The sequence below is a fragment of the Molothrus aeneus genome, chromosome 30 (assembly GCF_037042795.1).
Source record: "Molothrus aeneus isolate 106 chromosome 30, BPBGC_Maene_1.0, whole genome shotgun sequence".
Classification (NCBI taxonomy): Eukaryota; Metazoa; Chordata; class Aves; order Passeriformes; family Icteridae; genus Molothrus; species Molothrus aeneus.
Genome location: NC_089675.1, coordinates 984,745 through 997,051, shown reverse-complemented (window position 1 = coordinate 997,051; position 12,307 = coordinate 984,745). Strand labels below are relative to the sequence as shown.

At 49.4% G+C, this 12,307-nt stretch overlaps 1 protein-coding gene across 3 annotated transcripts in view; it reads right to left on the bottom strand.

Moving 5' to 3' along the window:
- Positions 1 to 290: 290 nt before the first annotated feature.
- The window catches only part of DIP2B (disco interacting protein 2 homolog B), a 61,478-nt gene continuing 49,461 nt past the window's right edge, over positions 291 to 12,307 (bottom strand). For all 3 annotated transcript variants that reach the window (XM_066567761.1, XM_066567762.1, XM_066567763.1), the window contains 12 exons: positions 11,604 to 11,725; positions 10,888 to 10,999; positions 10,366 to 10,475; positions 9,476 to 9,606; positions 8,786 to 8,954; positions 7,464 to 7,634; positions 6,931 to 6,992; positions 6,745 to 6,802; positions 6,151 to 6,225; positions 5,415 to 5,592; positions 4,165 to 4,288; positions 291 to 3,719 (listed from right to left, as the gene is read on the bottom strand). In XM_066567761.1, the coding sequence (XP_066423858.1) occupies positions 3,467 to 3,719; positions 4,165 to 4,288; positions 5,415 to 5,592; positions 6,151 to 6,225; positions 6,745 to 6,802; positions 6,931 to 6,992; positions 7,464 to 7,634; positions 8,786 to 8,954; positions 9,476 to 9,606; positions 10,366 to 10,475; positions 10,888 to 10,999; positions 11,604 to 11,725 (1,565 nt within the window). In that variant the 3' untranslated portion in view covers positions 291 to 3,466. The remainder of the gene's footprint in view (positions 3,720 to 4,164; positions 4,289 to 5,414; positions 5,593 to 6,150; positions 6,226 to 6,744; positions 6,803 to 6,930; positions 6,993 to 7,463; positions 7,635 to 8,785; positions 8,955 to 9,475; positions 9,607 to 10,365; positions 10,476 to 10,887; positions 11,000 to 11,603; positions 11,726 to 12,307) is intronic.

Below are 12,307 nucleotides of genomic sequence, written 5' to 3'. Positions count from 1 at the left end.
CTTTTCTCCAGCTGAGCCCCTTTCCAGCTCCCTCAGGATTCTCCAGCCCCTTCTCCAGCTCCACTCCCTGCTCTGATCCCCAAAAATTGATTCCCAAAGCTACAGGTCCAGGAACCAGCCCAGCCCAGCTCCTTCACACCCCCAGAGCTCCAACATTCCTCCATACAACTGACAAAATATAAGGTACTTACAAGTTCTCCCTCTGCCCAGGATCAATTTTAACCCGCGCTTTCTTCCTTAAAAATAAAATTCCTTCATGGAAACAGCGCTGGAAGGACTAAACAAGCAACCAGGCATCAATATTTATTAACACAAGACAAAGGAAACACAATCAATGCGTTAATGGGACACTGTCCAGCCAGGTGTTAAATTTAAAAATGTAACTAATCTAGTTTTAAATAAATAAAACCTTTATACATAATTACAGAATGCCGGAGTGTGGATTGGACAATGAGAACAGAAATAAAAGCAAAAAAAAAAAAAAAAAAGCATCTAGGGCTAAAATTGATCTGGTTTTTATAACCTTATTTTAGGACAGTTAGTAGGACACAGCTGAATTGATTTAAACCAGAAATGAAGTGCAAATTCTAACAAAACGGGACAAATCTGTCCTGTTCCCACAGCGTTTGCTCAGAGAAGATTCAGAAACAGTGAGACAACACACAATACACTTCAGTCCAGTGGGAAGAATTCCCAGTTTTTCAGTTTCACTGCAGCTAAGTTGGAACCCGAGGGGCAAGAAAAGGGAATAATGAGCCCTGTGCAAGCCCAGCAGTCACACCAGGGGGAGAGGCTGATTTTTGGGAGAAGCACCCAGCCCTGCCCACCTGCCAATGTCAGGAGTGAAAGATCTTGCTTTGCTCCCCAAAAACCACGGAAATGCCATCCCCTGCTACAGAGAGAGGAGCGGAATGATCTGTGGAAGGCTCAGTCCTGAGCAGAGCTGGGGGTGGAATTTTGGGGGTTCCAGAGCCCCAGCTCCATCCCTCCTCCTCTCCGGCGCTGTGGGAAATGGATTTACAGAAAACTCTCAAAAGCGCTCAGGGAATTCAGGGAAGCCAAACTGAGCAGCTTCTCCTTGTCCCTGGAATGTCCTCTCATCCCACGGGCACTGTCCTGCAGTTCTCCAGCACACAGAAATGGAACGTGCTGGAAGATCTGGAGCACACGGGGAACTTGCAAGATAAAACCTCAAACCACAGGAAGCTATCAGTACCTATCCAAACCAAAAAATAAGGGAAAAAATAAAAATAAAAAAAGGTCAATCCAGTCACAAATCAAAAATGCCATTTCAGGAATTTCACCTGCCACGTTTGATGGAATTAATACACACGTTGTTTTATTTGTGAAAAATCACGAATAAAAATAAAAGACAATCCTGGGATTGGACTTAAAATCTACTTCAGCGGACAAAAATGTTTGTTGAAACGATTTATCTGAAGCCTTGAGTAAAGAAAAAGGTTCAAGACCACCAGTTTTTCCTGGAAAGGTCACACTGGAGTGAAGCTGCTTGGCCAGGCCTGGGCTGTGCAGGAAACACAAAAATGGTGACAAAGAACATGGAATAACAGGAATTTTCTGGCTGAAAGGGGAGAACACCCTTTATGCACTTCACACCCAAAATAAGCTGCAGGACCAAGTGTTTTAGTCTTTGACCTGCCACTGTCCCCACTTTGTGTTCAATTTGTTAAAACTAAATATATTGTAGATTTTGTGCATATTCTGCAGGTGGAAAACACAGACAAGGTTCCAAAATGTGCCCCTGAAACCAAAGTGTTTGCAAAGAACCTTAAGTCCAGACCTGCCACAGAACTTCCAGTTCCTATTTCCCCACCAAATATTTTTCAAAAATATCATTTGAAGCTTCTGAGTTTTAAAGCTCCTGTTTTCAGTGAGAAGCCACCAGGATGCAGCAGGAGCTTTGCAAGGACACAGCTGGGGTTTGCTTGTGGATCCACTGGACTCTGTTCCAGTAACTGCCACAGGATCTTCCAAGTCCACACCACAAACCTTTTAAAAACTGCCTAAAAACTTTTTTTTGTGAGGTAATCTGGAACATCTGAAAAGTTTATTTACACTGTATACCACATCTGACTCGAAAAACCCTGTTGCAGGATCTGGTAGCAGCTCCCGAAGCTTCCAAAATCATATATTAGCACCCAGAGAAGTGTAATTGCTGTTAAAAGATGAAGAACTTTAAAAAAAAAAAAGAGATAATTTTGAGTCAAAGCTCAAGCACCAGCTCTCTCCCAGCCCTGCTTCCCAGCAGGAAGAGCTTGTACTTGCTGCTTTCAGGTTTCTCTTTCTTCCCATTCCACAGGAGATGTGGAAGGCTGGGACAGCAATTTTCACAATGTTATTTAACAATGTGTTTGCCAGAATTGCTGGATCCTCCAGTAAAATTGTGTCCGACTTAAACCTGGAATTCTCCCGTTCTTTCGGGGAATGCTTTGAGGAAAGCATTTTTTGTTTGCTCCCAGTTTCCACTACAGCCTGCTCACAGTGGCTCTGCTCTGCCTGCAGGGAGCTGAAGGAATCCCAGAGGAATGGCACAAGCAGGGAATTCACCTGTGTGTCAGCCTGAGGAATGGTTTCCATTTCCACACCTGGTGCCCCAGGATGAGGCAGAGGCTGAGCCTCAGCTCCTCCCCTGCACTGCCACTTCTCCCCAGTTCCATGCTGAATTCAGCCTCCTGGAGAAAGATGTGCCTTAAATCCAAAGGGTTCTGCACGCTTCTGGCCAGAATAAAGATGCAAATGAAATCAGAAACCTGGGGAAGGTGGGAGCATCTCACATTGTGTCTAAGCCAATGCCATGATGCTGGGGACCACAAAAGTCACCTGTCCTTAAAAACATCAACCTTCAGCTGCCCTCACTAGCCAAGTTAATTTTCTATCTAAGTGAATTATGTATAATAATATTTACATATTTAAAATATAGGCAAAATTCTTTTTAAATTCCAGAAATCTCTATATGAATAAGTAACTCTGATTCTGTAAGTTATTGATTTGGTCATGGCACAATTGTCAATAAGTTGTGTGATCCCGTGGGAAGAACAGCTCCAGATGCAAAGGAGGTCATGGAGTAGGGAACTGCAGAACTCTGATGACCCTTTTCTTAATAGTTTATTATCTTAACTAAATAAACCCACCCCTTATAGAATCCTAACCCGGGATTAGATAAAAATACAAGTATGTACAACGGGTGAAAAAGTAACACTACTGTAAAGGCCTTGGGGATTTCGTAGCTCACCCACTTTCCCCCTTTGCAGTTCTCTAAAGCTCATGGTTCAGTAAACTGTTACAAACGTTTGCTGTTGCTTCTGCCACTTCCTTCACCCCAGCAGGACTGAAACCCCCAGGACGGGAGGGAGGGAATGTGGCAGCAACCTCAAACTTTAGATCAAGTATTAGTAATTTTCACCAGCTTCGCTTCCATAAGCGCCCTGACCACTCTGTGCTCCCATCACATGTTGTAGGCCACGTAAATGGGGTCCAGCTGATCTGCCAGGAAACTGTCCCGGAGGTGCATCCGTTGCTTCTCGCCTCGGGAATTGATGGGGATGACTCCAGGATCCACCACCACCACCACCCCCACAATCAGGTAATGCTCCTCCAGCACCACGTTGGTAACCAGAGGCACCAAATCCAGAGCCTCCTGCTCACAGCCACACAGCTCCACCACCACCACCAGCAGGTTGGTCCAGGTGAACACAGCACTGAAATGACAGAGGAAAAACAACACAAAACCAAGTTGTCGCCACAAAGATCCAAAGTTTTCAGTTCTTTATCCTTAGGTGGGTATCACCTGCTTTGGGCTACATTTCCAACCTAAGTGCAACATGACTTGGTCCTGATGTGACAAAAATCAGACCTATCTCAGCACTAACTGTATGAGACAGGAACCCAACGCTGCTGCCACTGACTCAGAAATGGCTCTTTACACCCCAGAGAAGGAAATCATCATTTCTGTGTTGAACTAAGAAAACACTGAGTCTGCTCTCATCTGCAGATGGGAAATCAGGTGTATGACCTGCTGGTGGCAGCACAAAAACCCCTGAATTTCCCTACTTTTTTTTTTTTTCAGCTAAAACCCTGCATCTTTGCCTAAACTGCTGCATTTCAGCTGGGCTGGGATGGCTCCCCTGCTCAGGGGTGTTTTACCATTCAGCAATGCTCCTGTGGGTTCGGGACACCGAGGTCTCGATGTCGATGGGGTGGTAGCGCAGCCCCCGCAGCTCCAGGGTCTCATCCAGGGCTCCCACAACGTACAGGGCATCGTGGCGCTCTGGGGACACAGGACAGGAGGGGGAATAAATGGGATTTTGTAAAGAAAAATTGTCTCTTGTATAAGCTAAAGAATCCCAGAATGGTTTGCATTGGAAGGGACCTTAAAGCCCATCCAGTCCCACACCTTCCACTGTCCCAGGCTGCTCCAAGCCCTGTCCAGCCTGGCCTTGGGCACTGCCAGGGATCCAGGGGCATCCACAGCTTCTCTGGGCACCCTGTGCCAGGGCCTCACCCAATCACAGGAAGGAATTCCTTCCCAAAATCCCCTCTAACCCTGCCCTCTGGCAGTTTGAAGCCATTGCCCCTTGTCCTGGCACTCCAAGATGTCCTGTGTCCATCTTTCCTGCAGCTCCTTCAGGCACTGGAAGGCCACAATTAGATCACCCAAAACTGCTCTACTCCAGCCTGAGGGCAGCTCTGCAGGTGGGGTCTCACCTGAGCAGGGCAGAGGGGCAGAAACCCCCCCCCAACTCCTGCTGGGGGCTCAGCCCAGGCTCAGGGGATTCCTGGGGCACGTCCAGCACCTGAAACCCTCCTCCCCAGGGCTGCTCTGTCTGCTCATCCCCAGCCTGGATCAACCCAGGTGCAGCCCTTGGTTAAACCACACAAGAGTCCCAGGGGAATGTCCTGTGAGCTGTGCCCAGGTGCAATCCCTGGTTAATCCACTCAAGATTCCCATGGGAATGCCCAGGCTGCCCGTGCCCCTGCCAGCTGTGCCCTCCTATAGAAATGCCCAAGCTGCCTGTGCCCCTGCCAGCTGTGCCCTCCCACAGAAATACCCAGGCTGCCCATGCCCCTGCCAGCTGTGCCCTCCCACAGAAATACCCAGGCTGCCCATGCCCCTGCCAGCTGTGCCCTCCTATAGAAATGCCCAAGCTGCCTGTGCCCCTGCCAGCTGTGCCCTCCCACAGAAATACCCAGGCTGTCCCTGTCCCTGCCAGCTGTGCCCTCCCATGGGATGCCCAAGCTGTCCCTGTCCCTGCCAGCTGTGCCCTCCCATAGAAATACCCAGGCTGCCCATGCCCCTGCCAGCTGTGCCCTCCCATGGGATGCCCAGGCTGTCCCTGTCCCTGCCAGCTGTGCCCTCCCACGGGATGCCCAGGCTGTCCCTGCCCCAGCCCCACCTCCGCTGGCCGCCGTGAGCTCGGTGCGCCGCACGAAGCCCAGGTACCCCGTGCGCGCCCAGAGCGTCTGCGCGGCGTCGCCGAAGCTCAGGCGGGTGTTGAAGTGGTCGGCCTGCAGGGTCTCGTTGTCGTAGATGGTGTAGTAGCCGCTGGCCGTGTGGGGGCTGTTCACCCAGATCTGTGCAGGGCAGGGAGGGGGGAAAAGGGTCAGATCCCCCCAGGAATGCCCACACGGAGCACCTGCCCAGTGGAGGGGGTAAAGGAACCGCAACAAGAAGGTTCTGGTTTTATCTGCGGTTTTTCAGATCAGAAAAATTCAGCTTGAACTTCCAAATAACGTGCAGAACCTTAAAAATGCACCTTGAGATGTAGTCTTGCAGTAACTGTAACTGAGGATTCACTGAGTAAATAAATTGTGGATTTTTAACACGTCAAGTCCAAAACTGGATAATAATCCATCAACACAGATCAATATACTGGTGTGTAACCAAAGAAAGGAAAGCCAAATGTAAATTATACTATTTGGAAGCCCGTTTGCAAGATTTAGAGTGGAACAAGCTTCTTTTCAAGTGGGTTTTCTTTAAACCTGACAGTGAAACAATACCCAAATTCTGAACGCCACAGCAAGAATTCATCTTTTACAAAGGCCTGTATGACAGCTCTGAAGTGTCCCCCAGCAGAGAAAAGCCCAAGGAGCAGCAGGAAAAGGTCCCCAAGGAGCAAAACCTGCACTTACCTCCCCAAGGTGAGAATCTCCCAGAGGCCCTTTTGTCTCTGGGTTGACAATGACCACTTTGACCCCAGGCAGAATCTGAAGAGCACAAGAAGGAAACGTGCAATTCTTGTTGGATTATCTTCAGCATAATAAAACACACAGGCTGTTCAATCAAGGGAAGATTGCACCCGTGGACATCACAAACAGGGATAAAACAGGCAGGACAGGTACAGCAAGGCAAGATCAGGGTATGGATGTATCCCATGGCTCCAAGGTCACACAGGTAAGATATTCTGACCTCGATTTTGAAGAATTCAGCTAAAAAACTACAGGAAAACCTCTTTCTGTTAAGCTATGAGGGACTAAGAACTACAGTAAATCCCAACTACAGCCTGATTTCAAGAATACCAGAACCCATACTTCTGATATGGTTAATTTACTGCAAAATAGACCAGTTCTCCCAACAGCTCCAGCAAAACACACTTCTAAATCAATGGGTAATTCCTTATAATCAAATTCATGGGGACAATGTAACCAAGTGCCACCCCCTCCCATGGCACAGGACTGTCCTTCCCAGCTACAAAGGCAGTGGGAGGTGGGGACACATGGATTTACCTTCCCAGACTCAGAGAGCAGCAGGCTCTGTGGAGCTCCTCGTTCCACCAGACGGACTCTGAAGTTCAAGAAAAAAACATTGTCAGGGGAAAAAACAGAGCTGAAGTGTCTGGAGTGGTGTGAAAACTCAGCACCACTGCAGGGTTTTATACAGTTCATAAATTGGTTTAAGTGAACTTACAGTACCTGTCATGTCTCAAGGATTTCAGGTCTACATACACCGTGGTGGGGTCTGGCCCTGATGTTCCCTGAGGAGTTAATATTTAAAAAACATTGATGTATTTAGATCAATCAGGGGAACTTCTGCCTGAGCCCAGAAACATTTCCAGAGGTTTCTTGCAGCAGAATTCCTACTCATATTCCCCCCCCACCTCTGCAGCTGCACCCTTCAGTAAGCTGGTGACTTTCTGGAACACCTGTGTGGGGAAGGAGCCTTGGGGAGGGGGGAGACACCACAAGCCCTCTCAGCCTGGAGCAACCAGGCACTGTTTATGTGGGAATAAACAGCTCAGATTCATGTTTCACTTGTTTTGAGCATCCGTGATACGATTTGGCAGCTGGAAATGAGAGAAGCTGCAGAAATCTTGTGCCAGCTGTTCTCTACAGGGCAGATGTTGGGCTTCAGAAATGCGCACAGATGGGGAGTGTGGAACACAACGCACACTCCTGGCACCTGGAACCTGGTGCCAGTGACAACCAGGAGCCCTGGGAAGCCTCACCTGTAAACAGATGGCCACATTGACCCGTGAGCCAAAGGTGGTGCTCACAGCCCGGGACGAGAGCCCGATGTCCTTGAAGAGCTTGGAGAAGGAATGAGTGAGGGACACGCGCGGCCGCTCCTCCGCCACCACCACGCAGGTCCGGACACAGGACAGGTTAATGCCTCGGGCCTGCACACAAACACCAGGCAAAGGGCTGCAGCTGCTCATCTGGCCCCTCTCAACAAGTTACCTTTGCTTCTTATCCCATGAAATCACCCAGGAAATGCGGGACAATCTCAGTCCCCGTGTTCTGAGCTACTCTCCCTCTCTCTGATTCTGTTTGCAATTATGAATTGTGCCTGACCAGAGCCTGGAAATGCAGGCAGAGCAAGACAGGGACTGACAGTGCTCCCTCCTCTGCCCCAGCCCTCAGCAGAGCTGCTCAGCTGAGATTACTGGTATTTATCTATCCCCTCTCAACAAGTTATCTTTGCTTCTTATCCCATGAAATCACCCAGGAAATGCAGGACAATCTCAGTCCCTGTGTTCTGAGCTACTCTCCCTCTCTCTGATTCTGTTTGCAATTATGAATCGTGCCTGACCAGAGCCTGGAAATGCAGGCAGAGCAAGACAGGGACTGACAGTGCTCCCTCCTCTGCCCCAGCCCTCAGCAGAGCTGCTCAGCTGAGATTACACCTCTGAGTCACTGCTTATACAGATGGAAACCAAACCCAAGCAGAATAAAGTCATCCACTGGGATTGCATGGACTCTTCAACAACACTGGCACCTGAATCCATTATTATTTCTATGGTGAATGCTCTGACCAGCACCAGGCAGGAGCTCCTGTGTGCTGCTCACCTGGTGACACAGCCCAGGCACCTGCAGAGCTCTGTGCCAGCAGGAGAACAAGGCTGAGCCTTGATCTCACAGAGCCACAGTCCAGGAAATCCCAGGGAAAAAACCACCTCAGGCATGGCATGGAGCTATTTTTTCCCTTCTCTCATCTCCAAGGAGAACACACCTCCATTGAGCAGCTCTCCTGACATGTGCTTTCCATCATGTGCTGGTGTGAGCCTCCACTGCAGACTGTTACATAAGGAATCTGCTGCAGAGCAGCGCTGGGATGGATGCTCCCTGCTCAGGGCTGCCCTGGCATTCCCTGACAGGTGCTCCCTGCACTGCCACAGCCCCTGCTCCTCCCCAGTCCTCTCCTCTCCCAGGGAGATTTGCTTCTGGAGATTTGTGCAACAGGAAAATCTGTGTTTAACAATTACATCACTTTGCTTTACTCCCAGTTTCCTTAATTTACGTGACGTAACACTCAGGAAATGTTTCTTACCTTTAACATTTCAACTTGGTTTCCAAGTCCCTTTGTACACAGTTCCATGACTGAATAGGAACAGAAAGTGTCCCTTATTTTATACTGGCTGACAGTAGATAACCAGAGAAAAAGATTGGATTCCAGCTCCATAGGAGGAATTAAAATTGACTGATGTCCAGAATACACACTGTGAAGAACATTAAGGGAGAAAACATTTTAGTGAAGCTTGTAGCTATCTTTAAATTAATATTTACTGTATCTGCACATTTTACATTCCTGCTAGTCCAAAGGCAGGTTGTGGGACTGCAGCTGAGGCAAACTGGAGCAGCAACATTTTAAAAATGCAACTTACTGTACAAGAATAACAATTTATCCACACACAAACACACACTGACAGTGAAGGAAGAGAACTGGCTCAACCCCACAGAGAACAAAAACCTCCCTTATTGCAACATGTAATCAAGGAAGAAAGGGAAGAGAAACATTCTGAAGCCAGGAATATTTGGCAGCACAAACACACATAATCAAGATGGGATAACATCTTGCTAATCTGCAGCAAAAGGGAACATGTTGTTGTCAGTTCCAAGACAAATTCCCCCCTTACTGTAAATTAAGTCATTCTGTAATGTCAACACGTCTGTAATTTCACCCATTTCCCACTTCCAACCATCCAAGAGTTAATTTGCCCCTGTCCCCAGGAATTCCTACCTGCAAAGGCACCAGAGCACAAATCCCAGCCCGCAGTAGGGGTCCAGACAAATGGCAATCTGCCGCGAGGAGTAGAGCTCACACTGGAGCTTGATGGCCCTGCACAGGCCACTGACTGCAGCGTGGGACATCTGCAACACAGGGGGGACACTGCTGGGGCCAGGACAGCAGCCAGGGTCCCCCAGAGACAGCAAAGGCAGCTCATGGAGAGCTGGTGGCCAGGCAAGGCCATGGTTTGGTTCCTGAGCTCCCACAGCAGAGGCAGAGACTGCAGAGCCCTGACACCAACAGTGACACCAACAGTGACACCAACAGTGACACCAACAGTGACACCAACAGCTAAACTTGAAGCTGCAGCTGTTTGAGTTCCACCTCAACATGAGCCAGAACTTTCCATGGAGGTGGCAGCACTGGAAGAGCTGCCCAGGGTGGGTTTGGAATCTTCCTCTCTGCAGACATTCCAAACCCACCTGGGCGTGTTCCTGTGCCACCTGCTCTGTCTGACCCTGCCCTGGATGAGGGAATCTCCAGATCCCTCCCAACCCTGACTGTCCTGTGATTCCAAACCCACATGAGCCCTAACAACATCTAAGACTTTCCTTTTCAGTATCTTACCCTCTTTTTTAATGACTGCATCCCTCTGCTGCTCTTGGTGGAGCTCAGAGCTCTGCTGCTCTCCCCAGGGGGAAGCAGCAGCAGAATTCCTGGCTCCACTGCCAGACCTGTTTCCCTCCTCAGCAGAGCTCAGTGAACTGAAGCCCACAGCTTTGTTAGAAGAAAATCAGGGTCTTTGTTTAAGCTACAACTTGGAGGGGGAGCTCAAAGGGAGGTGGCTCAGAGGGGCAGGCAATACGAGACACAAATGCCCATCTCCTAACCCGTTACTATACCTTTACTCCTGTGAGCATGCCTGTTGTGGAAACACTAAAATCTAGATATGCCAACATTTCAGGTGTAGGTGGCTTATAGATCTGGGCCAGCCTCTTCCTGGGCAAGTCATCTGTGCAAGAGAGAAAGAAATGGGTTAATTTGGGTTACTTGACTGGTATTTGAAAGGAGGACACAAATTCAAAACACCAGAGATGGAAGATAAAGCCTTCCATTAAATCTCTTTCCAGAAAAGACAGGCTCGTGTATGGCAAAACTCTTGCCAAAGCTCCCACATAGAAAATTATTTATTCTCAGGAAAAGGGAGAAAATACCAATTTGTCCTTGTCTTCAGCAGACTAAAGCTGTCTCCAGAAATCACTGTAATCATTTCCCATGCACAGCTCAATACAGAAGAGTTCTCAGTGAACAAGGGCACATTTTGGATGGCTTTTGTGCATATTCAAACAAATTTTCAAGAGCCACTCAATGAAATGTGGGACAGTCCCTTTGGAAGTCACCAGCCACCCCTCCACACAGCTCACCTGTGTCAATGATGGTTGGCCAGGTTTTCACATCCACAGCACCAGCTGCCTCTCTGGACTTGAGCAGCCTCATCAAGGTCTGGGTTGTGAGGATGCAGGCGGCTTTGCTGACCTGCAAAGGTGAACACTCACTGAAACAAAGAGGCAGGAGCACGTCCCAGCAGCACTGCCTCTGCAAGAGCTGATGTGTAGGGACTATTTTATCATCTACAGCCAGTTTCTTTCAGCAGACCTGAATTCTTTTCTCTGCCTTTTGCACACTCTGCTCTGCTTCTCCTTCACCAAACCCCCAGTGCAGCCCAGCCTGTGGAGACCCTGGCAGAACCTCTAGAGCAGGTGAGAAGGTGTCACAGCAAGATCCAGCTTTTTTCCCCATGCTGTCCCCTGGTTACTGGGCTTGGGAAGTGACTTAACTGCAGGATGTGGACTTCCCCAGCATTAAGGAGTGTCAAGGAGGGTGAAATTCTGGGTGGCAACACCACGTTGGTGTTCTCAGAAAGCACCTGCAGTCTGTGTGCGAGGAGGGGGTTCTCTCTCTGACATTTTATGAAGGAGAACACTGTCCCTCAGCTCCAAGACGTGCCTCAATCCCTCTCACACAAGCTCTGTTGACTGTGTCACCCCCGGAGCACGAGGCTGGGGCACTCAGTGTCACTCTCAGGAGCCCCAGTCCCTGTGGCACACGTGTCACCCCTGGAGCCCAGGCTGCCACTCACCTCCACGATCATCCTCACTGTGGGCAGCGTTGCCACCAGGCTCTGGGCGTGCGGTGGGCGCACGGTGACGGGGACACAGCCCGAGTACAGGCAGCCGTAGAAGGCCGTGATGAGCTCGATGCCTGCGGGGACACCACAGGGGACACTGGGGAGGGGCCCCTGCAATAACCTCTCTTTGGGGTTATCATAAAGCAGAGCAATGGGGCTCAGGGGCTCAGTCCCTGGGTAGGGACCGGGTGCCCAAGGCCGGCTCGCTCATGCCAAGGCCACGGGGCTGCCATCTAGCAAGCATGGTGATTATCAGCTCTATAGTGATTGCAAGCTCTCAGGATTTCAGCTCTGCTTGCTAGGTAGGGGTGCCCCGGGCTTGAGGCTGCAGCAGACGGAGAGAGAGGAGAAGGAGAAGGCGCAGGCTGTTCCACGGAGATGGCTTTATTTGGGGAGGTCCGTGAAGGGTCTCTGCTCTTCTTCTTTCTCCCCTAATGGGGTACAGTATGCTTCTTTTATAGGGTTGGAAAGGATCCAAGCTTGACCAATGGGTAAGGGGTTAACATGACATTGCCTTATGGGGTTACAGAGATAGGTTAAGGGCGGAGGACAGGGAAACAGGAATTTTCTTTTGCTGTTTCAGCATTCCTATTGTTCATATTCTCCACGGTGCTTTTCCTAAATCTATGGGGTTTACTACACCCCTGGGCACAGCA